Source organism: Sturnira hondurensis, unplaced genomic scaffold (genome assembly GCF_014824575.4).
Source record: "Sturnira hondurensis isolate 20B ecotype Veracruz unplaced genomic scaffold, ASM1482457v3 Scaffold0021555, whole genome shotgun sequence".
Lineage (NCBI taxonomy): Eukaryota > Metazoa > Chordata > Mammalia > Chiroptera > Phyllostomidae > Sturnira > Sturnira hondurensis.
This window is the reverse complement of record NW_028094186.1, coordinates 559,055-585,436: the sequence shown is the minus strand read 5'-3', so window position 1 is coordinate 585,436 and position 26,382 is coordinate 559,055. Positions and strand designations below refer to the sequence as shown.

At 46.8% G+C, this 26,382-nt stretch overlaps 2 protein-coding genes across 3 annotated transcripts; one reads left to right on the top strand and one right to left on the bottom strand.

Annotated features, from left to right (window-relative positions):
* Nucleotides 1–455: 455 nt before the first annotated feature.
* Nucleotides 456–2,841, bottom strand: NR0B2 (nuclear receptor subfamily 0 group B member 2). The gene is made up of 2 exons (XM_037032696.1): nucleotides 2,245–2,841; nucleotides 456–1,090 (listed from the first exon to the last, which is right to left on the bottom strand). The coding sequence occupies exons 1-2, from the start codon at nucleotides 2,783–2,785 to the stop codon at nucleotides 792–794; spliced, it is 840 nt and encodes a 279-aa protein (XP_036888591.1). The 5' UTR covers nucleotides 2,786–2,841; the 3' UTR covers nucleotides 456–791.
* Nucleotides 2,842–3,448: 607 nt separating this feature from the next.
* On the top strand, nucleotides 3,449–25,058 carry NUDC (nuclear distribution C, dynein complex regulator). 2 transcript variants are annotated; one of them, XM_037032693.1, is made up of 9 exons: nucleotides 3,449–3,599; nucleotides 13,901–13,978; nucleotides 21,622–21,825; nucleotides 21,914–21,979; nucleotides 22,775–22,891; nucleotides 22,963–23,157; nucleotides 24,045–24,128; nucleotides 24,223–24,341; nucleotides 24,769–25,058. In XM_037032693.1, exons 2-9 carry the CDS (start codon nucleotides 13,967–13,969, stop codon nucleotides 24,818–24,820), a joined length of 849 nt encoding a protein of 282 aa, XP_036888588.1. In that variant the 5' UTR covers nucleotides 3,449–3,599; nucleotides 13,901–13,966; the 3' UTR covers nucleotides 24,821–25,058. The 2 variants fall into 2 exon arrangements, with proteins under 2 accessions (XP_036888588.1, XP_036888587.1); XM_037032692.1 differs by lacking the exon at nucleotides 3,449–3,599 and adding an exon at nucleotides 11,101–11,316.
* Nucleotides 25,059–26,382: the final 1,324 nt, after the last annotated feature.

Genomic DNA, 26,382 nt, shown 5'->3' with positions numbered 1-26,382 from the left:
ACCACCCTCTTCTCTTGGCTGTAGGCATGGGGTAAGTGAATGATACCAGACTGTAGAAATTCCAGGGACTTTGCCTGTTTCAGACTGGGAATGGGCTGCTTTGTTTTCCTCATTGGCTGTGATCTGTTTCTTACTGAGGTGAGAGGGAACCTGTAGGAGGCAGGAGCTAAGGTGGGGGTCAGTAAGGAGTTGGGGGACAAAGAGAAACCCCTTTCCTTCAAAGATAAAGGCAAGGAGGTGACAGGACTCTGAACTGGATTCATCTCATGTAAATAAATCTCATCCTCAGAAATGAAATCATCACCCCCCTCTGAAAATTAATATCCCATTTCTCTGAGCTCCTACATTCCTTATGGTTCCTTTCTCTTGGGCTCCCTGTGATGGGGGCTGGCGGCTGAAGGCTGGAGGCTGAGGTGAGATGGTCCCTTCTACATGCACAAACTACAGTGTCAGGCTCCAAGGGTATAAAACATTTTATTACAAAAACTAATAAGTTAGTTCTGTACAAAGTTAGTAGGACATCTGGTCCAATAGCAGTCTAAGCTTTTATCCCCATCCCAAGAGAGGACAGGAGTCTTGCACCAGAAAATATGGGGACTACCAAGGGCTGGCCAGACATCTGGAGCACTGTGCCAGACCAAGGAAGGCCAAGACGGGGTATGGTCGAGTGAGGGTCCACTCAGTCCATCTGGCTGTTCCAGGGCCAACTTGCTCCTGGGAAGCCAAGTGCTGTATGCACAGGCTTGCCCCTTTGGGGGCACTAAGTCACCCCTGGGGACAGCTTGGCCAAATCAGTGCTTCCAACTTCTGCTCACGCTACAGTTGATCTCTGCTTGGACTGAAGCCGGTCGACTCAGCAAAAGCTCGTCCTCAAGCAGACCAGTGATGTCAACATCTCCAATGATAGGGCGAAAGAAGAGGTCCCCAAGCAGACTGGGAGGAATGGACTTGAGGGCAGAGGCTGTGAGGAGGACATGAGCCAAACGGCCTTGGCTTGCTGGGCACCAGGGTTCCAGGACCTCACACAGTGCTTGATGAGCTTCCTGTTGCAGGTGCCAGATGTGGGAGGAGGCATGAAGGCCTGGTATGTCTGCGGGCAGAGGGCGAAGAGGGCTGGTGAACACCCCGTGCCCAGCCACCCCTGGGTGAGACTGGCTGCAGACCCGAGGCTACTGCTCAGCCTTTGAGACCCCACTACCACCTCCTCCATTCACTTTTTTCACTTTATTCATTCACCCATTTATGAAGAGGCAGTACAGAGTAACAGTGAAGAGCCAGCCTGCCTGCGTTTGAATCGTAGGCTCTCACTTATTAGCTGTCTGACCTTGGGCAAGTTATGTCTTCTCTGTGCCTTGGTCTCCTCATCTGTAAAATGGGTATAATATTAGTAACTATTTCCTCAGCTTGTTATTTTTAAAAAGATTTTATTTATTTCTTTTTAGAGAGAGGGGAAGGGAGGGAGAAAGGGAGAGAAACATCAATGTTCAAGAGAAATATTGATAGTTGCCTCTCACATGCCCCCAAATGGGGACCCAGCCTGCAACCAAGGCATGTGCCCTGACAGGAAATGAAACTGATGACCGTTAAGCTCACAGGCCAGTATTCAATCCACTGACCACACCAGCCAGGGTCTAGGCTTGTTACAATGTTTAAATGAGCTGGTATATGTAAAACTATAGAATTGGGCCTAACATATGGTGAGTATAATATGAGTATTTTCCTACTATTATTATAATTAATTACTACAATTTCTTGCGGGCCTCTTGGCAAGGAATTCTCATCTAGATGCTCTGCAGATTACAAAGAACACTACCTCAATCCATTGCTTTCGGGCTGCACTTTACAAAGGCTCCTCCCTCCCCTCCCCCACACCTCCTAATTTTCATTCCTCTTTTCTATGTGATCTATCTAAACCCACATAATTTTACCTGCGTCTGAGGCACAGCTGTGTCCACCTACCCTTCCCTCCCCCATTCCCACCTTTCCTGAGGGTCAGGGCATGCTTTTTGGGCAGAGTGGCAAGGGCCCGTCTTTGGTGTGAACAGATTTGAGTTTCTATTCCTGCTCTGCCCCTACCTGGCTGTGACCTTCAGCAAGTCACTTAGCCTCTCTGGGCTCTTGAGATGACTGATACAAGGAGGACCCAAAGAGATAACAAATGTCAAACCCTTAGCAGGTGCCTTCCCTGGCCGGGCCCTCCCCCCTCCGGCCTTGGTCCTCATCCTGGAGTGTCTGGGAGCTCACCAGGGTTGAAGAGGATGGTCCCTTTCAGGTAGGCATATTCTTTGGGGCCCAGCTCCAGGCTCCAGAAGGACTCCAGGCAACACTGAAGCCACTGTACTGCAGCAAGTGATGGCTGGGGCCGATCCGGCTGCTGGCCACTGCCTGCACTGCTGCTAGGCTCCTCCAGCAAGATCTTCTTGAGTATGCTGGGAACTGGGGCCTCCGTCACCTCAAAGGTCACAGTGTCTTGGGCCAACCCAATCAGGAAGAGGGGGCCCCAGCAGCCCCGCAACAGCTGCTGCTGATCCTGGCGGAGCAGCTGGCAGAAGGACGGCAGGTTTCTGAGGAAGACCACTGTCTTGGCCAGAACATCCAAGGCTTCCTGGCAGGTGCGATGTGGGGCACACAACCTGACAGGCCGGTGCTGCCTGCAGAGGCAGTGCCTAGGGGCCAGGGGCACAGAGGGCCTGGCCCTGAGGCTGGGGCTCAAAAGTGCATACAGAATGGCTGGGCACTCTGCAGCATACTGGCATGGGCAGGTTCCTGCCTGGCTGGAGCTCATGGCTGAAGATCCACTCCTCCTTCCTCCAAGCTCTCCCGCCCTCCCTCTGCTCTGCACTGTGGGTGCTATTTATATTCCCAATGGGGAGGAGGGGGGAATGGCCTGACAACCTTGACTCCAGAAGTCATGTTCATTGGAAAAAAAAAAAAGAAATACACTGACCCTGGCAGGCCTGGTGGGGAACTGCTGGGGGAGGAGTACTTGGGAGTTTCACGTGGCCCTGATATCGCTTCAGTCAATGAAGTGGATGGTGCAGGGCATGGGGCCACCTGTCCAGTGGCCCAGCTGCCCCTTATCGGATGACTCAAGTGGATAAACAGGGTCATTAACCCAAGCTGTTCCAGGGTATCAAGGCCTCAGGTGCACAATCAGCAGGTGATCGTGGCAGCTGTCCCTACTGGTGCCTGCAGGACTCACTAAGCTGGGAAGGCAGCCCCAGAGCTGGACAAGCCTTGAATACAAGGCCCAACCTGGAAGTGCCTTATCACTGGCTTGTTTGCCTAACCTTGAGGCTCAGTTCCTGTTGTTGGTAAGGAAGAGGCTGCAGGGAAGGGAGCCAGAAACCTTGGGGGCTTAGAGGACTTTGCCCACTGTGCAATTCAGGAGGCTCCTTCCCCTGACCCCAGTTCTGGGACTTCTGCAGAAATAAGGTCCTTAAGAACTCTCCTTCCCCAATCTGGATTCCTAGAGCTCCCGAAAGGCTGTATCTGTTGGGAAGCCCTTTCAAGATGACAATGAAATATGGCTGCTGCTTACTGAATACCTGCTATGTGCTGGGAACTCTCCACTCTAGTATTCAGAGCTTCCCTATGAGGTAAGATTTTTACTTTTGAGACTCGGAGAGGTGAAGCGAATTGCCCAAGGTCATGATGCTAAGAAGAAAGGGGGAGCCCAGATATGTCTGATTTCAAAGTCTTTGCTTGTTCTTCCACACCCATAAACCCAATTGTGCAGCTAGAATAACTCTGGTGGCCTGAGTTTCCCAGTGTTGGTGTCCATCTGGGCCCTCACCTTGGCACTGCCTTGTATGCAGATGTTGCGCACTTATACCTACGCAGAAACATTGCTCTGTCTCTAGCCACATGGCAACTCTGTCCCTGGCAACGGTCTCAGGTGTTGGGGCATGCGGTATGAGAGTGGCAGGAAGGTCCTCACCTGTGTCATGTCTGTGGCCCTTGCCAAGCCCAGCCTGCCTGCGCAACCATCACTGTCCCTGACACTAGCTCCTGGCTCCCAGTTGTGACCTTGAGCTGATCCCCAAATCTCTGTGAGCCTCAGGAACTTCATCTGGAACAGTAATGCCTGCCTGCAGGGCTGCTGTGAGGACAGAGTGAGGTCCTGGATGTTAAATTCCAAGCAGTTTCTGGCATATGTTAGGACTTTGCTCCGGCATTGCCTCTGCCTAAGGACCTAAGCCTCAGCAGACAAACAAGCATGCCTCTTTCATTTGATTGTTAGTAATTTTAAACCTTCCATTTATAAAGTTCCTTTCATGTCCTTTTTTTCCTCAATTTTCCTATCTTCCCCTCAAATGAGACTCTGGGATCAGACTGCCTGAGTCTAAATTCTGCTGCCTCACTTAGCTGGTGACCTTGGGCAAGTCACTTCAGATTTCTGTGCTTCAGTTTCTTCATCCTTAAAGGGGTAGCAAGAAAGGCCAATAGTGGATATTGGTTTTGTGGGTCCTAAAACTTATACAATTTGGAGGGCCCTCTTTTTTCATTTATTGATTTGAGAGAGAGAGAGAGAGACAGCAATTTTGTTGTTCTACTTAGTTACACATTCATTGGTTGATTCCTGTATGTTCTCTGACCAGGGACCAAAACTGCAACTTTGGCATATCAGAATGATGCTCTAACCAACAGAGCTACCTGGCCAGGGTGGAGGGCTCTCTTTAATAATAGAAAAGCAAGTATAAAAGTGGGTATTTAAAATGAGAAAACAAGTCACTACCAATTACAAACTAAAATGAGCTGACCGAAAACACAAACTTCAGAGACTCAGGAATATAACAAAATACTTTTGCTGCCTGACAATATTTGTCTGCGTGTTTTAGCTGTGCAGTTTTTGTTCATCTCTTCACCTGTCAATGCTAGTTCTTTTGAAATCATCACAAACACAAAAAGTTTGCAAGTACAGGGAACTTTTTTTTTACTTTGAACCATTTGAGAGTAAATTTTTGCTCTAAGTGAGGCAGCAGAATTTCCTAATGCCTCAGAACTCTCGAATACTTTAGTGTGTAATTCCTACAAACAAAGACGTCCTCCTATATAACCATAATATAATAATCAAAATCAAGAAATGAAAATCCAAGCTCAGACCCCATTTCAGTTTCACCAGATGCTCCAGTGACGTAAGTTACTGCGGAAGGGCTCGTACTTCATTTCTTTGTCCTGTCTCCTTGTCTCTGGCCTTGGGGGACTTTCTCTCAGTCTTTCGTTGCCTTTCAGGACCTTGACACTTTGAAAGGGTTGTAGTTATTTGGTAGCAAAGCTCTCAATTTGGGTTTGTTTGAGGCTTTCTTATGATGAGCTTTGAATTACGTATCTTTATTTTTTGTTTACAAATGTTTTATTTATTGATTTTAGAGAAAGAAACAACAATTTATTGTTTCACTTATTTATGCATTCATTGGTTGATTCTTTTTTTTTTTTTTGACTTGACTTATTTAGCCCTGGCTGGTGTGGCTCTGGATTGAGTGCNGAAATGAAAATCCAAGCTCAGACCCCATTTCAGTTTCACCAGATGCTCCGGTGATGTAAGTTACTGCGGAAGGGCTCGTACTTCATTTCTTTGTCCTGTCTCCTTGTCTCTGGCCTTGGGGGACTTTCTCTCAGTCTTTCTTTGCCTTTCAGGACCTTGACACTTTGAAAGGGTTGTAGTTATTTGGTAGCAAAACTCTCAATTTGGGTTTGTTTGAGGCTTTCTTATGATGAGCTTTGAGTTACGTATCTTTATTTTTTGTTTACAAATGTTTTATTTATTGATTTTAGAGAAAGAAACAACAATTTATTGTTTCACTTATTTATGCATTCATTGGTTGATTCTTTTTTTTTTTTTTGACTTGACTTATTTAGCCCTGGCTGGTGTGGCTCTGGATTGAGTGCCGGCCTGTGGACTGAAATGTTGCTGGTTTGATTCCCGGTCAGGGCACATGTCTGGGTTGTGGGTCAAGTCCCCAGATGGGGGCATGTGAGAGGCAACTGATAGATGCATGTCTCACACATGGATGTTTTTTTAAAAAATGTTTTACTTATTTTTATTTCTTTTTAAAAAATATTTTATTTGTCTATTTTAGTTTTAGATGGAGAAGGGAAGGGAGGGAGAAAGAGAGGGAGAGAAACATTCATCAGGATCAGGATCAAACCAGCAACTCAGGCACATGCCCTGGCTGGGAATCAAACTGGCAACCTCCCGTCTTGCAGAGGACGCCCAGTCAACTGAGCATACCAGTCAAGGCACTGGTGGATTCTTGTATGTGCCCTGACCGGGGATTGAACCCGAAACCTTGGTATATTGGGACAATGTCTAACCAACTGACCTACTGGGCCAGGACCAAGTTATGTATCATTAGTAGGAGTATCACAGAAGTGGTGCTCTGGTCTTCTTGATTCATCCTTTCAAGGAGCACACATATCCATTTGTCCCATGGTTTACTTTGGTCACTGATTAAGGGATGTCTGCCAAACTTCTCCACTATAGTTACTCTTTCTTCTTTGTAATGAATCAGTATTTTGTGAGGAGGCATTTTGAAATAATGTAGCTATTCCTCCTCATACTTTGAATGTATGTATATAGGTACTTAGGTATGAACTCATGGTCTCCTATTTCACTCAGTGGCTTGTAATCTGTTATTATCATGATTTATTTTGATGCTCAGATTGCCACAGATTTGGCCAAAGGGGGCCACATTCATGTTGGAGTCTATATTCTTTTGATATTGCTTATGATTCTCTGAACACCTTTTATTTTCTGGTAAAACAAAATGTCATTTTTCCAGCTCCTGTAATCGATCAATACTCCAAGAAGCTCAGACTCAATCTTTTAGTGGAGAATAGCATGTAAAAACTGTGATCTGGGCACTGGTGTCATACTTAAAAACCAAGATCTGCTCACTGCTGTTAGGGTGTCACTGCTCCCAGGCCCTCCTAGAGCTAAGGGACGTGGGTACAGGAGTGCACTAACACACACATTTATATTGAGCTCTATACCTATTTACAGATCATAAAAAACATGAATTCAGACTCTTATCTGCAATGTTAATCTACTATAATGGGGTTTATTCCAGTTTTCACCCTTTCTATATTTGTGCTTCCCTTCTGACACTGATAAATCTGGCTTCCATTATTCTTAATTTATTAACTTGTTGGATCAAATCCCTAGTTGTAACCAATCTCCCATCTCTGCCCTAACCCATGCCATGAGAGATACCTTCCTCATCCCACTTGGGCTCTGATACTTTTTGCCAGGCTGTCCCGCCACTCAGGGTCCCCTTCTTCACTGTGCTGAGCCTCTGTCACGTCATACCAGGTCACCACCACTGATGGTTGCCCTCGTCACCTTGCTAGGGGCTGTGACTTCTGCTCAGGGCCACTCGGCTCCCTCCCCCTCTGGCACACACCTCTACCTTGTTGTGCCCAGCCTAATTTTTTTAGGACTAACATTTTTCAAGAGAAAGGAAAAGGAAGCAGTAAAGCTATCAATACTATTAAAAATAAATTTCTACAGTGAGGTTAGAGAGATGATTCTGTTTTTCCTCTTGCATGGTTGGTCAAAAAAATCTTCCTTCTTGATAGTCAGGATACATAAACCTACCACTTCACACAGAGATGCATATGCCACTTGTAGTACTGCTTACAGGTCTATAGCAGGAATTTTGATAAACTCTACATTGTGGAGTTCCTATCAAAAAAGAAAGATAGGCAGGAGCATTTATAATTGCATGTGCTCAGTATTCCTTATAGGAAATATCCTCTTTCTTGAGTTGATCTCAGTATGAAATGACAACTTAGTGATAATTGATAGGATTTCACACAGCTTTGCTTCTTGTTCCACACATATCCTTTTTCTCCTCCACCACCCATGTACTGCCAGGCATCTTGGGAGTCATTCATATTGGGAAGTGGGATTAGAGTAGGAAGAAACAGTGGTCTTAAACCAGTTGTAGTCTTACAATTTTATTTTTAAAAATAAAAAATATACATGACCCTATGACATTGCTGGGACCTCTGCCAGTGCCTTGAACAGGCCCATGCAAGTGCAAGGCCCTGAAGTTCGAGCTTCACTGGCTGTACAGAAAATCTGCCTCTAATAGTGCCTGCCTTTCCTAGGTGTTTGTAAGGCTCACATGAGGTGTTTGGGAGGACACAAAGTGTCTGGCACACAGCAAGTGTTGAATGCAATGGCAATTCATGAACAGTTACTTTTAAGTAAGGGAGTAACAAGATCTGGCTTATCCTTTAGTCCAAAGATTGCTCTGACTGCTGTGGGGAGGATGGACTACAAAGGGATAAGAACAGAGGTTAGACCAGTGAGGAAGCTATAGGAATAGTTATCAAAACAAGAGATGATCTGATTTAGACAGCAAGGTGAGAGGGGACAAAATGAGAATATATTTTAGAGGGAGAGCTGATAGGACTTACTGGTGGGTTCCATGAGACTAGATTTTTGGCTATGCGAATGGATGGGTAGGTGGAGGCTTGGGCTTTGGCGAACGCATGCTTGAAGGGGCCATTTACTCAATGGGAAAGACCTTAGGAGGAATTAATTTCTGTGTGAGGGTGTAAAGATGTTTGCCATGTTAGTTGTTTTTTTTTTAAGTAATTTTTAAAAAAGATTTATTTATTTATCCTTAGAGGGGAAGGGAAGGGGAGAGGGAGAGAAATATCAATGCATGGTTGCCTCTCGTGAGTCCCCTGCTGGGAACTGGCCTGCAACCCAGGCATGTGCCCTGACTGGGAATCGAACCCCGATCGTGTGGTTTACAGGCCCACACTCAATCCACTGAGCTACACCAGCCAGGTCGCATGTTACTTTTTAAAAAAAATACTAATTCTTGAATAAAATCAAATATCTAGTCAGAATTCAAATTTCAAATTTTCTCATAAGGCCTCAATTTTTATTGCAGCAAAATACACATACCATTAAATTGACCATTTTAAGTGTAGTATTAAGTACATTCACATTGTTGTGCAACCATCACCACCTTCCATCACCAGAACTTTTACATCTTCTCAAAGTCATGTGACTTTTGAGATATCTGTTAATCATCCAAGTGGAGTAGTCCAGGAGGTAGTTAACTAGATGAATCTGGATCTCAGGAGAAGTCTAGGCCTGAATTATCGTGAGATCACCTATGGAGAAAGTGTAGAGACGAAAAGAGGAGAGAACAAAGGACAGGGCCTCCAACATCTTTGCAAGTCTGGGTAGGACAGGGCACTGGGAAAGTGTGTTAGTGAGTAAGAAGGAAACCAGGTAAGTGCAGTGACGCAGAGCTCCATTAGTTTGCTGGGGCTGCCATGACAAACAACCACAGACTGAGTAACTTTAATGACAGAAAATTATTTTCTCAGTTCTAGAGGCTAGAAGTCGCAGATCAAAGTGTTTGACTCATTAGGTCTCTCTTCAGCTTGTCGACAGCTGCCTCCTGCGGCCTTTCCTCTGGGGTTGGTCTCTTTCTCTTCTTGTCAGGACACTAGTCCTATTGGAGGAGAGTCCCGTTCTCATGAACTCATTTAACCTTCATTGCCTTTTTATAGGGCCCTATCTCCAAAAAGTCACATTGAGGCTTCAATATATGAATTTGGGGAACATAATTCTGTCCATAACAGAAGCCTAAGGACAAAAGTGTTTCCATAAGGAAGAAGGGGTAATAAGCTGTGTCAAATGTAGCTGAGAAACTGAGAAAAGTAACAGTGGTCCAAGGTCAGAGGCTTTTAAGAAAAGACTAATTAAACTGAGGCAAGATGGAAGGTAAGGAAGTGGAGAAACAAATATAACAATCTTTTCAAATTTTGCTGTGAATTAGCACTGGAAATTGGGCCTTGGATGAGCGCAGGCCTGCTAAGTGAAAGGTCACAGGTTAAATTACCTGTCAAGACGTTTCTCTCAGACACTGACGTTTCTTTTCCTCTCTCCCTCCCTTCTCCTTTCTCTGAAAATAGATAAATAAACTCTCAGTTAAAAACCCTAAAAATTGAGGCACAGTAGAAAAAGTGGGTCCCATAATAGTAAAAAAGGTAAGTGACATTAAAGCATGTTTCTAAGTTGAAGGGAATGATCCGGAAGAAATTTGTAAAACAGTAAATTTAAAAAAGAGGATAACAAAGGTAGAGCCCCTGAAAGACTAAGATGATGAAACTCACTGCCAAGCAGTGAGGTTGTGCTCAGATGCCTGGGACCTGCCTCCACATTAACAGGACTGAGGGTCGAATACCAGCACTATTACATACTTTGCAGGCCCTAGCACAAATGAAAAATTGAGGTTCAAAAATCATTCAGGACTGCATCAGAAGAGCATTAAACCAAGCACACACCCATTCTTTAAGCCAAGGGCCAGGGCAACTGATGCATACACCCACTAAGCCATGGAGATGGAGTTGGAAAAGATGATGTAAAGAAGATGGAGGTAGGCGGACCTTTGGGCAGGTCCCTGAGCCTTTCTGGGTCTTCCCTGTCTCAGGGAAGGCGGGGAAGGTGGGACCAGGCAGAGGCAGGTGGATATCACGGCCACGGATCTCGCCACGGATCTCAGGGAAGGACTGGAAGAGATGACTTAGATCACAGGACCCCAGTGGGGAACCAGGGAAACCATTCTCAAGGTTGTCAAGGTTGTTCCTTTTAAGAAAGGGGAGGGAAGGGAAGGAGAAAGGGAGAGAAATATCAATGTATGGTTGCCGCTCGTTTGTCCCCTGCTGGGAACTGGCCTGCAATCCAAGCATATGCCTTGACTGGGAATCGAACCATGATGGTGTGGTTCCGCGCTCAAACCACTGAGCCACACCAGCCAGGGTAACCAGGGTAAGAGGGCAAGCTTGTTCCTTTTTAACTTCCAAGTCCCGCCTCCATGCTCCCCGCCCCCCGCATATTAACTCTGGGACTTCTGGAAGGCTCCAAAGCGTCTGGTGACCATAGCAACTCACTCCAAACTTGGTAGCCTTTGGTTCCGCCCACAGCTTACTGGGCGCGCTCGTTGATTGGCTCAGCAAGTTAGCCCGTGGTCGAAGAGGAGGGCTGTTTGCTGCGTGCTCAATGGTCTCCAAGCGAGAAAGAGACGGGAAGAGAGAGCAAGAAGGCGGGGCAGAGTGGTGAAACTGTGCGTGTTTCCGGCTCCGCTGCGGCGGAAGGGGGGGGGGTTGGAGTCTTTCGGCCAGACGGGACCTGAAGGAGCGAGGAAACCGCGGACACGAGCGCGGACTGCGAATTTCGGAGCGAAGCCAGCGGTCGACGCGATGGGCGGAGAGCAGGAGGAGGAGCGGTTCGACGGCATGTTGCTGGCCATGGCGCAGCAGCACGAGGGCGGCGTGCAGGAGGTAACGGCCCGCGCGGCGTCAGACAGGCCTGGTTTAGTGGCGCCCACCCGGTAGGCCCACCCGGTAGGCCCTAGACGCGCTCCCTCTGTCCTTCTTTGCTTTCAAAGGCCAAGATTCACCCTTAGGCCTTCCAGGCTCCAGGGAGATCCCCACATTCTCACCCTGGAAGGTCTGCTCTCCCCGCCTCACGACCTGCCTCCTTGGTATCAGTCTCAGGCCCGGGCTCTGCTCAGTAGTTTCTATCTTTGCAACTCTGGCGTCCCTGAATCTGCCGCTGGAAAATCCCCCCCTCCCTCAGTCTCACACATTCTTCCGGCCCCGTTTCTTCTCTGATGGCCGCCTGCGAAGAGCATCCCCTAGGGCGAACCATCCCAGACATTGGGATGGCAACTACTATTTGGAGCGAGCCCAGTGATGTTTGAGGGGCGGGGTGATGTTAGCACGTGGTTTTTTAAGGCCATCAGTAGGGAATTGGAGGCCTGGGTTCACAAGTTGATTTCCACCACCCCACACACTTGGGACTTTAACATGTCTTCAGGCCTCTTCTTTGCCTTTGAAACAGACTCGTGAATATCTATTTTCTGAGTCTTTGTAGGGGAGTAGTGTCTTGAAGTGAAGGACAGTGAAGACTAACTAGGAAACAGGTTTGTTCATTCAACAATTATTTGTTGAGTGATTGATGTGTGTCAGACACTCACTGGACTGGAGGCTGGGGATTCAGATCTGAGAATAACCCTGTCCTTGGCCTGATGGAGCTTACAAAAAGTTTTTCAAAAGCATAATTCATGTGTAGTGACCACACACAATAACACATAGTGTGTGAACAACATGGACCAACTAGTATTTATTCTGGTGTTGGTTTGTTGGGACCAAAACACAGGAAGTTAGAGGCAGGAAAGCCTATTATAACATCAGCCCAGAATGCTCATTCTGTAAAGAGACCGAAGGAACTCGTTCAAGGCCATCCAGCAGGTTCCTGACGTAGATGGGCCCAGACTCCTTAGGCTTGTGTGTTTTCCGCAGTTCACTGCTGATTCTCTATCTCCCTGGGACAGGGTTTTTTATTTTTATTTTTAAATTTTTTTAAATTTCTTGATTTTTAGGACAAGAAATACTGATTTGTTGTTCCACTCATTTGTGTGTTCATTGATTGATTCTTTTACTAAAAATTTTATTTATTTTTAGAGAGAGGGGAAAGGAGGGAGAAAGTGAGGGAGAGGAACCTGATGTTCCAGAGAAACACCAATCTGTTGTCTCTCTCACGCCCTCTACTGGGGACATGGACTGCAACCTAGGCATGTGCCCTGACTGGAAATTGAACCTGTGATCCTTTGGTTCGCAAGCCCGCACTTAGTCCACTGAGCCACACCAGCCTGGACAAGACCTTTTTTAAAAAGACTTGTTTATTAATTCATTGAAAAATAATAACAATAATACACTCATTACATTCTTTATGTAATGTAAACATTCTTTATGGAAAATAACTATTTCCCAAACAAAATAAATTTAGTGAAAAGCATTATTGTACTCCTTTTGCGGTAAATCTCTTTAATATTTGACTTAATCTTTGACCAATTCTGCTGGATTCTGATATCTGCTTCTGCATCCAATCCGTTGTAATGTCACATTTCATGTGGCCTCTGGAAAACTCCACTGTGTATACAACTGTGAGGGCATGAGATGAAAAAGACAAATTAATGTCTCTCTGGATCCTCAGATACCCAGACCACGTCTTGAGGACTACTGCTCTATAACAAGATCTGTTTATATCTTACTTAAAACTTATACCTGTCTGAAATTACCTTGCTTACTTGTCTGATTTCCTGTTTATTGTCTCTTCTTGCTTTTAGTGCTTTTCCCTTGTTTTATTTTTTTGTTTGCTTTTAAACTTTTATTGAAATTATTGGGGTGACATTGGCTTATAAAATTATATTGGTTTCAAGTGTACAGTTCTACAACACATCATCTGTATATTTTTATTGTGTGTTCACCACCCAAAGTCAAGTCTCCTCCCAGAGCCCATGTTTTGTTTTGTGTTTTCCTCCTTATTCTCACCTGAGGACATTTTTTTATTGCTTTTAGAGAGAGAGAAACATTGATATGAGAGAAAAGCATTGATCAGTTATCTCTCATAGTGTGCCTGGACTGGGGATTGTACACACCCAGACTGGGGACCAAACCTGCAACCTAGGTGTGTGCTCTGACCAGCAATCAAACTTGCAACCTTCGGTTTCGGGTCAGTGCTCCAACCAACTGAGCCATACCGGCCAGGGCGAGGGCCCATGGTTTTTAAGCCCTGGTAGATGTAAGAGGAGTCCTTTGTATTATTAGGTTGTTTCTAGGGCCACAAGGAATGTGAAACACCTTTACACATACACAAAAGAAATGAGAATTTGCCTTTCAGGTGATACAGGTAAGTGACTAAAGTAGGGCCTGTTTGGGAGGATGTCTCCTTAGTTGAGAGGCTCCTGGATAAAACAGTGAAGCCCCAGGTTCCCTTGTAGACAAAGGAAGTTGACTTTTGTGCGGTTAAGGAGTTTGCAAAAGGGCATCTCTATAGCTTCAATCTTCTTTTGTCTTTCAGCTTGTGAACACTTTTTTCAGCTTCCTTCGACGCAAAACAGACTTTTTCATTGGAGGAGAAGAGGGGATGGCAGAGAAGGTAAATGTTGGGGGCCGCTCTCCCTTTGATAGCTGTTTCTTTAGCAGAAAAGCTTGTCTAGCCTTTCTTCAGCATAATAGTAACCTTCAGCAGAAGTAAATGCCAAGGGGCACTGAAGCCTCTCTCCCTGCCAGGTGCTTAATCTACCCTATTTCCAATGAACCTTTAGCAGTTCCACAGGGGTAGGTGTTACTATCCCTACTTTATAAATGAGGAAATTGGCTCTGGGATACTTGGCACTTTGTCCAAAATCTTGAGCTGAGTTGTGGGATAGCCAGGGTTGGAACCAGAGTCTGTTGTAAAACTGCCTTCTGCCCCTGACACCATGCTTCCTGGTGCCTTTTCTACTGTGGAGAAGTGAGAGCTAGGAAGTGAGAGCAGGCAAATGTTAGAAACTGAGCTTAGCCCTGGCTGGGTAGCTGAATTGATAAGAGCATCATCCTAGTACTCCATGGTTGTAGGTTCGATACCCATTGATCTCTCTCTCATTGCTCTCTCTAAAATTAGATTTTATTTATTTACTTTTAAAGAGAGGGTAAGGGAAGGGGAAAGAGGGGGAGAGCAACATCAGTGTGTGGGAGATATATCAGTTGGTTGCCTCTCTCATGCCTCAGGATAGGGACCTGGCTTGCAACCCAGGCATGTGCCCTGACTGGGAATTGAACTGGTGACCTTTCTGTTTGCAGGTTGCTGCTCAATCCACTAATCCGTACCAGCCAGGGTTCTCTGGTCTTTTTAACCTTCACATCTGTAAAGTGGAAAAGGGTGGACTCTGATCTGTAGGACCTCTTCTGGCTCAGATATTGTTTTGTATTAGCACTAGCACCTCCCATTTTTTGGGGGGGCTGGACTACCTTATAATATCAGCATTCATTCATTTGTTCAGTGAATACTTATTCAAATTTTTCAGTGAATGCATTATGAACACTTAACATTTTACCTGTGTTAGGTATTACACCATTCACTTCAGGATTGTGGAGGTGAATACAGACGTGGTCTTTGTTTTCATTGATTTCATAGTACAGTACCCTCCACCTCCCAAAAACAAGAGAAAGGAAAATGAAGAAGTGTGATAGGGCAGAAGCCCTGGGAGCATAAAATGGGTATTAGCCTAGGCTGTGGGCTTAGGAAGACTTCATGAGGAAGTGATACATGAGGCATGAGGATGAGTAAGAGGTAGCTGGGAGAAAGATGAATAATATTAACAAGCCTCAGAAGTATCAGGGGTAATGTTAGCTACCATGTATTGGCTGTCTGCATGTCCCCTCTTAGACCTGGTTATGCTCCTTAGCTCTTTGTTTCCATAAGGGTCAGCTTCTTCCCCAGAGGTTGGTCAGACTCTTGGGCAGGCAGAAACCTGTCCAGGCTTCCCGCCTGGTCTCCATTTGCAACACAGTAACTCCTTTGTGTTGAGCACCTACCATGTGCAGGTCCACCAGGTACATCATTTCCAGTCGCAGCAGTTAAAGAGCAAAGGCTCCGGAGTCCAGCAGACACGAGTTTGACTCCTGGTCCCTCCACTCCCCACTTGACAACTGTGTGGCATTCGCTGAATCACTATCTCTCTGAGCCTCATTTTTCTTACATGTAAGTAGGGATAATCTTTACAAGGCTGCTGTGAAAATTAAAAGGTAATGAAGTGGCTGGCATATGAGAATACAAGTCCATAGTCCCTTTATTTTAAACCTCTTGGGGCCATACGTGTTTTGGGATTTAAAATTCTTTGGACTTTAGGAGGCAATACGATACATATACTGTACTTCTTTTTTTTAAAATATATTTTATTGATTATACCATTACAGTTGTTCTATTCCCCCCCTTCATTCCCCTCCACCCGCACCCTCCCTCCCCCACCATTCTCCCCCCCTTAGTTTATAACCACGTGTCTCAAGTTCTTTGGATTCTATATTTCCCCCACTATTCTCGCCCTCCCCCCTATCTATTTTCTACCTACCCTCTATGCTATTTTCTGTGCCTTCTCCCCCCTTCTCCTCCCCCTACCCTCCTGTTTCTAACCCTCCATGTGTTCTTCATTTCTATGGTTCCACTCCTGATCTAGCTGTCCTCTTGGTTTGCTTTTGTTTTAGGTGTGGTTGTTAATAACTGTGTGTTTGCTGTCCTTTCACTGTTCATATTTTTCATCTTCTTTTTCTTATATAAGTCCCTTTAGCATTTCATATAATAAGGGCTTGGTGATGATGAACTCCTTGAACTTGACCTTATCTGAGAAGCACTTTATCTGTCCTTCCATTCTAAATGAAAGTTTTGCTGGATAAAGCAATCTTGGCTGTAGGTCTTTGGATTTCATGACTTGGAATACTTCTTTCCAGCCCCTTCTTGCCTGTAAGGTCTCTTTTGAGAAATCCGCTGACAGTCTGATGGGTACTCCTTTGTAGGTGACTGTCCCCTTATCCCTTGATGCTTCTAGGATTCTCTCCTTCATTTTGGTCTTGGCTAATGTAATTATGATGTGCCTTGGTGTGTTCCTTCTTGGGTCCAACTTCTTTGGCACTCTCTGAGCTTCCTGGATTTCCTGGAAGTCTATTTCCTTTGCCAGACTGGGGAAGTTCTCCTTTATTATTTGTTCAAATACGTTTTCCACTCGTGGCTGTGTCTTTCCCCCTTCTGGTACCCCTATAATCTGGATGTTGGAACGTTTAAAGATGTCCTGGAGGTTCCTAAGCCTCTCCTCATTTTTTTGAATTCTCATTTCTTCATTCCTTTCTGGTGGGATGTTTTGTTCTTCCTTCTGGTCCATTCCATTGATTTGAGTCCCCGTTTCCTTTCCATCACTATTGGTTTCCTAGACATCTCCCTTCATTTCAATTAGTTTAGCCTTCATATGTTCCTCTAATTTGTGACTGTACTCTACCAGTTCTGTGAGCATCCTGATAAATAGTGTCTTAAATTGTGCTTCTGAGAGGCTGGCAATCTGTTGGTCGCTTAGAGTTATTGGCTCTGGGACTTTGAGTTCTTCTTGCACCATATTTTGGGCTGTTCGTGCCTGTTAAGCAGCAGGATCGGAGCCCTAGTTTTTCACCAGAGCAGGGCAACTCAGTCGCTGGGTTGTGACGTTGTATGTGGGGGCGGGGTCAAAGAGGGACAATGGCTTCCCTCCGCCGCCTGCTGCCGCGACCCCCCACCAGCACCGCAGCCACCACCGTCACCAGGCCCACGTGCCTCGCTCCACGGCACTCGAGTGTGCCACCGCTGTCAGCGCTCCACCACTGGGTTCGCCCCCTGGGGCCTGCGTGGTCCGTCTCACTGCGCGCAAATGTGCGACCTTGGTCAGTCTGTTCCGCACCCCGACTAGTTCCAGGCTGCCTGCGCTCCTAGGTCTGTCCTGCCCGACCCAGCTCCGCTGCTGGCTCCACCTCTCTTACCGTCCTCGTTGAATGGTTCGTAGCTGTCGGACTTCCGTATAATTCCGTTTTCTGGTCTCTGGGTGTGTCTTAGTTCTCCAAAACTTTTGTTGTATCCAAACTTGGCCGTGGGAGAAGGCACAGTGTTTCCACCTATGCCTCCACCTTGGCGGAAGTCATATACTGTACTTCTTGTGTACTTCTTACTTCTGTACTTCTTACTGTACTTCTTGACCCCCAGTCCAGGGGTCAGGAGCAGCATCTTATAATCAAGCACATAAAAATTTCTGTAGAGAAATGCATGTCAGTATTCATATCAAGTGAGAGATATGAAGACTGTAAACATCTTCATGCCACAAACTTACAAAAAGTACAAAAACACTTAGTTTTTATAGCTTTGGAAACTAGCAATTATGTATGGATAAGAGGTGGATTTGAGTAAAGCTGTAATGATCAGATCAGTATGGTATGGACAGAGGAAGGGAAGTGGACCACTGAAGCAGAAAAGAAAACCTAGAAAAAGTCTAGCATGTATAAGGATTTCATATTGGTCTAATATGGTAATTCAGTTCAGTAGGCAAAGGATGATTTAATAAGTCATGCTGCTACAAGTGGCTATTTGTTAAAAACCAAAATTGTGCCATCTGTTTACCTCTTATGTAATAAATTGCAGTTCAAGCGGAGTCTTGTAAGGAAAGCCAGGAAACTGTTATCTTGTGTAGGGAGGCCTTGCAAGTGGAAACCTGGAAGCTATGAAAGAAAAGGTTGCTGTTTGCCTCTTCAAACATTGAAAACTTTGGTATGGCAAAAGAGATACTGACATAGAAAGTCAACTGAAAAACCGTAGATTTGGAAAAATGCAATGTAGAGAGCAGATAAAATTTAATAGCTGACAATATTCAGGAACTGTCGTAAGTTGACAAGAAAAGGGTAAACAGTGGGCAACTACAAGAAGAACAGATCTAAAGAGAATATGAACAGATGCTCAAATTCACAAGTAGTCAAGGAAATGTAAGTTAAAGGAACAGTGAAATGCCCTTTTCTTCCTATCAACAAAATTTTTTTAAAGTGCTTACAAGAACATGGGAAATAGGTACTTTTTGCACATTGCTAGTAAAGATTAATTTTTGTAACTCTTTAAGAACTGTTGTAAAAGATGCTTAGCATCCCTGCCCTGGCTGGTGTGGCTCAGTGGGTTGAGCATCATCCTGTGAACTGAAAGGTTGCTGGTTCAGTTGCCAGTCAGGGCACCTGCCTGGGTTGCAGGCCAGTTCCCCAGCTGGGGGTGTGCAAGAGGCAATCAGTCGATGTTTCTCTTGTACATCGATGCTTCTCTCCCTCTCTTTTTTTCCTTCTCCTCTCTCTAAAAATAAATACATAAATATTTTTTTAAAAGATGCTCAGCATGTCTATAATTATTAAAGAAATGCAAATCAAAGCCACAAGATACTACCCCTCACCCATTAGGATGGCTTCTATCAAAAAAAAAAAAAAGTAAAAGGTGTTGGTGAGCATATGGAGAAATGTAAATGTATGCACTGTAGGTGGGAATATAAAGTGATGTAGCCACTAAGGAAAACAGTATGTGGTTCCTCAAAAAATTGAAGTAGAACTACTGTATGATCCAGCAGTCTTACTTCTAAGTATATACCCCAAAGAATCGAAAGTTGAAGAGAGTTTTGTACATCCATATTCATAGAACTACTTACAGTAGCCACCAGGTAGAAGCAACCCATGCGTCCATTGATGGCATATGGATAAACAAAACGTCGTATACACGTATAATGGAATATATTCAGCTTTCTAAAGAAAGACAAACAAACATACACATGTAAGATTGCATTCATATGAATTTCAAAAATAGCCCTTGCTGGTGTAGCTCAGTGCATTGAGCACAGGCCTGCAAACCAAAGGGTTGCCTGTTCAATTCCCAGTCAGGGCATATGCCTGAGTCATGGGCCAGGTCCCCAGTAGGGGGCGTGTGAGAGACAATAGCACATTGATATTTCTCTTTCTCCTTCCCTCCCCCTCTTGCTAAAAATAAATAAATAGGCTTTTTTTTTTTTTTAGAAAAGAAAGAAAGTAGGAGTGTGTTATCGTCCTCAGATGTGTTGGGGATTGATCCTCCTTTTTGCGACACCCCCCCCCCTCCTTGCTCTCCATACAAGTTTCAGGATCTCATGCCTTTGGATTAAATTTAAGTACCTCTGTGTCTTCCCTGGCTAGACTGGGAAGACACAGCCCTGTCACCCAGTCCAGGTCAGGAAAAGCCTGTGTTCAGGTATGTCTACTGAGTAGTCGGGGGCCTATCTTCTAGAACTAGCTCAGCCTTTCTCACCCCTTCCCTACTTTGCTGGGCTGTGGTTCCCAAAGATGTGCCCTGTGGCAGCAGCTCGACTGACAGCCTGCTGGTTGGCACTCTGCATAGCCTACACACCCCCAGGGGTCTCTGCTTGGGACTAGGGCTGGGCCTGGGTAAAGCTGGTTGGAGGATATGGGGAGGTGGAGTCCGAGGCTGCTGTGATCGGCCTTGACTCTTCCCTTTGGTTCAGCTCTGCCCTCACCTAACCTCCAGGAGCTAGGAAGCAACAGGACAGGTGTAGCATGATTCACTGGAGCTGGGAAAGGGGAGGACTCTGCTCCCGCCTACCCTTGGCTACTGGTTAGCAAATGGCTTGAGTTCAAGGTCTCCCCGATTAGGGACTTGGAACCAAAGCCCTGTGGTAGAACAGTCTCCACTGGTGTGATTGTCCCATGACTGTTTGTATTAATAGCAGAATGGCCTTCAGGTGGCTGATTTCTCTCTCTCCCTCCCTCCCTCTCCCCATTTTGTTAACCCAATTGGTTTTGAGAAGGGTTTTCGTGCCCTTTCAACTTTGTAGAGTACAGAACTTCTGCAGTATGGCATGGAGTCGAGGATATGGGGTGCCAGGAGGAATTTGCATCAAATGAATGAGAAGTCACAGGACATTTGATCCAACCTTTTGTTGGGAGCCCATGAATAACTTGGGTGACCCTGAGTACCTCGTGGGCCTCTCAACTTTGGCAGACCCCTTTTTCCATCCATCTTGGACTCAGAGATTCTGCAAAGATGGTTTATTGATCACTGATGGCATGGTGGGTACCCTGCAAGACTTCCAGATGGGTGGGTCAATATAGGTTGGGTTTCCTAAGTTTGGTATGTTTGTAGGCCTTTGGAAGATGAAGAGATAAAACTCAAGAATCACTTGAGCTGGTCCCGGAGGGTGAATAGGTGTTTGCCAGGTGACCTGAGAGTAGGAACAAGGACATTCTCGGCAAAGAACAGCTTGTACAAGGCTACTTTTAGGATAAAATAGAAGCACAGAGGGAGGTGACCCCTGAGGTCACACAGCTAGAAGGAGTAGGCCAGGAACTCAAATCTAGATGTGATTCTCCAGTGTGTATGAGAATTAGCCAGGAATATTTATTAAAAAAAACAGATTGCTGGGCCATACCCCCAGAAATTTTGATTCAATAGGTTTGGGGTCGGCCTGAAATTTAGCATTTCTAACAAATTCTGGATGATGCTAGTGCCGCAGGTTGTAGGAACCGTACTTTTAAGAGCTACTTGCTAGTGAGGTGGAGCCATTGTTTTCGTTGTATGTTTGTTGCAGAGAAGATTTTTCTCCCCAGCCCCCAAAGCTGACTTCGACTTAGCCTCAGCCAGGTGAGCTGTGATGTGGCAAGGACTGTGGCAGGCTCTAGACAAGTGTCTGTCATGTTTGATTCTCATGACAGGTGAGGAAACAGGCTTAGAAAACACTGTTTGTTCACTTATCCAAGGCCACAGTATGGACAGAGTAGATGAGTGTAGGCCCAAGCTCGGGAAAAGCTCGGAGTGGCTAAGTCTGACAGCTTCACTCTCTAGTGAAGGACTTTGAGAGCATCAGAGCACTTAACCATTTGGTTTGCACACCAACCTATGAGGTGGGGATTCGTTCTCATTGGTGAGGATTTCGAAGCTCTTAGGCAGTTTGCAAAAAATACAATAGCTAGTGTGTGACAAAATCTGGGTTAGGACCCAGGTTGTCCAACTTCAGAGTCTATACTCTTAGTCACTAAACCATATTTTTTATTTTAATGTAGTCACTGTCTATTGAGCCAGATATTTGCAGGTGTTCTCAGTATAACTCAGTTATGTGTGTTCCCATTTTGGAGGTGAGGAAACTGAGGTTCTGGGTGCAATGCCTTGCCCAGGCATCCAGCAGATGGGGACTATCTCCTGTCTCAGTGGCTCACTGCCTAAACTTCCTTCCCCAGCTCATCACACAGACCTTTAACCACCACAACCAGCTGGCACAGAAGGCCCGGCAGGAGAAGAGAGCTCGGCAGGAGACTGAGCGGCGGGAGAAGGCGGAGCGGGCAGCTAGGCTGGCCAGGGAGGCCCAATCAGAGAGCTCTGGGCCCCAGATCAAGGAGCTGACAGATGAGGAGGCAGAGAGGCTGCAGCTGGAGATTGACCAGGTAAGAATGGGCTTCCCTCATTTGCCCCCTGACTTGTTTGCACTGGAAGAGAGGACCCTTCTGCCAACTGCTTTGCCCTCTGCCACAGAAAAAGGATGCAGAGAATCATGAGGCCCAGCTCAAGAATGGCAGCCTTGACTCACCAGGGAAGCAGGTGAGATGGACTGGGGATGCTTGGGAACTTTCGGGGACTCTTCCACCTTGTCTCATCTCCAGAATACCCTTCCCTCCTTTCCCTCAGCTTTGCGGTCCTTCCCATACTTCAAGAGACATTGGACTAAAGGGTCTGTGTTAAAAATACCCAAAATCTGCTGGCCTTAAGCCTTGGCAAGAAAGCCCAGAGGCCAGAGAGGGCAATGCCTGTGCGGGTACTGTTAGGTAGGCTGGGGTCTCGGGGCCCAGCCTGGCCCTTTGTGGTGGGTCACTCTGGAGAACGAGCTTCCCTCCCCCTCCAAGGCTCCTCCCACTGACCAAAGTCCAGGTTTCCAAACAATGAACAATTGCTGGGGCACTAACTTGGCTTTCTGGAGGCTCTGATCTGAGACTAGGGGTCTTAGCCATACAGACACAGAAAAAGGATGCTGACCGTTTGGCAGCAGCTGGTTTTGTTTTAGAACAGCCCTGCTTGTGGCCATTTTGTGACCTATTTTTCTGTGCTGGGCTTTCTTCCCAAATCTCTTGGCTTGACAGCCCCAGCTGGATCCTATGGGTCCATCTCTGGTTGTCACTGCCCCTTTGCTGTGTCCTTTATCACATGGTTAGAACAGTTTGAGCTCCTCTTAGAGACCAGAACCAGGTTTTACTTCTGGCTCCCACTGGGCCATGGAGTAGGCAGGGGCCGGGTCTGTCTCATTTTGTGGCTGTAGCCCAGTGCCAATCCTGGGCCCGGCCCAGAGGGTTTCAGTCTGTGTCTGTCAAGTGAGTGGCTGAGCACTCTGACCGTGAACAGGAGGCTGAGGACGAGGAGGAGGAAGACGAGAAGGACAAAGGAAAACTGAAGCCCAACCTTGGCAACGGGGCAGACCTGTCCAATTATCGCTGGACCCAGACCCTGTCAGAGCTGGACGTGAGTAGTAGGGCCAGGGAAGAGGGGAGGGAGCCAGCCTGGGGCCCCTCTTGACGACCTCTGTCATGCAGCTGGCGGTGCCCTTCCGTGTGAACTTCCGGCTGAAAGGAAAGGATGTGGTGGTGGACATCCAGCGGAAGCACCTCCGGGTGGGGCTCAAGGGGCAGCCTGCAATCATTGATGGCGAGCTCTACAACGAGGTGAAAGTGGAGGAGAGCTCCTGGCTCATTGAGGACGGCAAGGTGGTGACAGTGCATCTAGAGAAGGTGGGAGAGCCCAGCCTCCTGGCCTGCATCTTCATTCTTGATGAAGGAAGGGAAAGGGTCTGGTCATTCACTCAAGGACCACGCTGGGGATCTGGTGGACATATCTTATTAATCACACAAGACTTCAAATAGGTCTCTCCCATTTTTGAGTCAGGAAAAGGGCAGCTCATAGATTTGCTCAAGCTCTTAACATCTAGGAAGGGGTGGAGTCAGGATCAAAACAGTCTTTATTACCAACTACTCACCTTCCCTTAGGTTCATATATGCATTCAGTTTGACAAATGCTTAAACACATACTGTGTACCAGGGACTATTCTATATGCTGGAGAGAACAATGAACAAAAGGTAGAAAATTGCCCTCAGAAAGTGAACATTCTCGCTGTCCCTCAAAAAAAGAGGTGGGACACAGGTGCTGGGAAACAAAGATGGTCTCCATAAAGTGCCACGGGTCTGAGGAGGGCTGGATGGCACCCGAGGCCCATCCCAGCCTACCTGACTGGCTGTGACTGCCTTTCTCGCAGCCCTCTGTGCTCTTGGCACTTGCTTTTTCTCTCAACTGGAATGTCCTTCCCTGCTTCTTAAATCTGGTATAGTGCTTGTCCTAGCTAGGTATCACTCTCACCACTTTCCCTTCACCCTGGATGGCATCCCCCTCTATACTTTATTCTTTCCCTTTGCTGATTTATAGTGTATTGGGGTCAATCTCCCCAGCTGCTGTGGAGGGCAGAGGTCTTGCTCCTCCATAGTTAAGGTCTCAGTATAGACCTGCTTGGGTCTCAGGTGAAGGACATGGGTGGGGGTTTGGTTTCTGGGAGGGTTGGTGGGTGGTTCCTGGGGCCCAGAGTCAGCTACCTCCTACCCCCCGGTGGTCCTCCCCTTCCTCACAGATCAACAAGATGGAGTGGTGGAGCCGCTTGGTGTCCAGTGACCCTGAGATCAATACCAAGAAGATCAACCCCGAGAACTCCAAGGTGAGCCCTGGCTGGTTGGGGAAGCTTCAGCTGGGAGATGAGGACCTGGGTGACCCCAGAGTTTTCACCTGTTCCTGTTGCTGCCTGCCCCCAGCTCTCAGACCTGGACAGTGAGACGCGCAGCATGGTGGAAAAGATGATGTATGACCAGAGACAGAAGTCTATGGGGCTGCCTACCTCGGATGAACAGAAGAAACAGGAAATTCTGAAGAAGTGAGCAATCCAGAGATTGGAGTTTGGGGTGGTGGATATTGGGGGACTTGGATTTTGGTGACAGCAGTAAGACACAGGAGCTGCTTTCCCCTTCCAGAATGAGCCAGCCAAGTTCATAGCCTTATAGCTTCAGCTTGCCTACCCTAATCACTTGCTGAGGTCATTTTGAGGGCAAGGCCACCTGAGGATAGGAAGGAAGGTAGTAGGTGGTCACTACAATCTACAGAGCAATGCCAATATTGGCACCTCACCTTCCAGCCTGACAGGCACTAATGGGACTCAGAGACCCTGGGGTCCACCCCATGTTTGTCCTGGCTCCAGGTTGCTCAGAGTTCTAGAGATTAGACTTCACACGGGAGGTTGGGAGAGAGGAACTAACTTTAGGGGAGAAGAACAACCTGTCTCACTTCCTGTTTTCCCTGCCCAGGTTCATGGATCAGCACCCAGAGATGGATTTTTCCAAGGCCAAATTCAACTAGCCCTGAACTAGCCCATTTGCCTCCCTGAACTCTTGGGGCTGAGCCAACAGCCATCCACCTTTCTTTCCCACTCTTCTCTGGGACTTGAGAGCCTCAGAGTTGAGGCAGACATGGGACCGGCCTAGGCACACAGGTCCCAGGGCATCATGGAAGAAGGGCTGAGGCCCTGGAGGGGGGTCTTATCCTCCCCAATTGGCCTACTGTGCTGTTACACATTAAAACTATTTCCCCAATTTCACTTCTTTCTTCTCTTTGGCCTTTACCTGGGAGGACAGGCCTCTTGTGCCTGCTGCAACGAGCTGGGGACTTGGCATCTAGCTGATTCCGCCTTGTGACCTAGGGAAGGTTCTTGCCCCTGTCTGGGGTTCAGGTTCTCATTACTATTCTCATTTAAGGGAGGATTAAATCAAGACTTGGAGTTTGTGATTCTGAGCATAGGTGAGTTTTTCTGGCTACAGGGACCAAAACATAACGTCTGATTTTCAGAGGGGCCCATGCCCCAGCAGAGTTTAAGACCAGCTATACTTGATTTCATTTTCACCTCTGAGACATCTTCCCACTGCAGTGGGTCTGTCCTCCAGCCCTGGGTCAGGTTTTCTGAAACTACACGCTGTTGTTTCACAGGGGCCAAGAGCAGCAAAGGCAGGGGTGACAGCCAGGGCTCAGGTCTGCTCTAGGTGGAGTCCAGTGGGGCCCTACTGTTTGTCTGACCTGGACCTCTGCAGGTTTCAGGGCTAGAGGTGCTTGCCTCTGCCCGAATCCAGTCCCCCACCCACTTTGGCCAGAGTGGAGGGCACAGAGTGCAGGGGGCTGCAGAGGTTATGGTTGCAGCAGGAATGTCTAGATTGACTTGCCCAGGGTGCTCCACTCTGGATTAGGGTGACCCCTGAATTTGTGGAACGCAGCGTATTCTTTCAGCATTTCAGAATAGCTTGTTGGAGACAGGCTGTGCGGTACCTAACTTTGTCTGTTTCCCATGCTTGATAAACCTTTTTTGGGGGGTGGGGGTGGGGGATGCCAGTACTAGTTCCCAAGGTTGTATTTGGAAAATTGGGCTCTAGGGCCAAGGCTGGGTTTGAAGGATTATTTCATCACTCCTGTGTTCTGTGATATCCCTGGTCTCCAGTGCCCTGTGGTCATTTTCAACCTTGGAGAGGCCTTGACCTGGGTGAGATAGCTTAAGGAAAAGGGCCTATTTTATCACTGGTGTTGGGCCCTGTGGTCAACCCCAAGGGGCCATCCTGTGTGTTCCATAGGAAAATTGGATAGACAGGTACAGTTTGTTTACTTGTCACTTTCCAAAGAATGCCCATGAAGACGATATGGGCTATGGGACCTATAAGTGAGGTGGTCCTGGATCCTTCCGGGTTGTTCAGTCAGCTGGGCCGGTGGGCCTGCTCTGCCCTCACAGGGGAAAGAGACCCTCCTATCTGAGTAGCTAAGTAGGATCCTTCTGAACCCAGCTGGTCTCTGGGACCCTGCTTCTGCCCCAAGCAGGTCAGCTTGCCAGCTTGGGGACAGTCTCTGAGACCAGCTTCTAGGTCCAGAGCCACAGTTAGTCA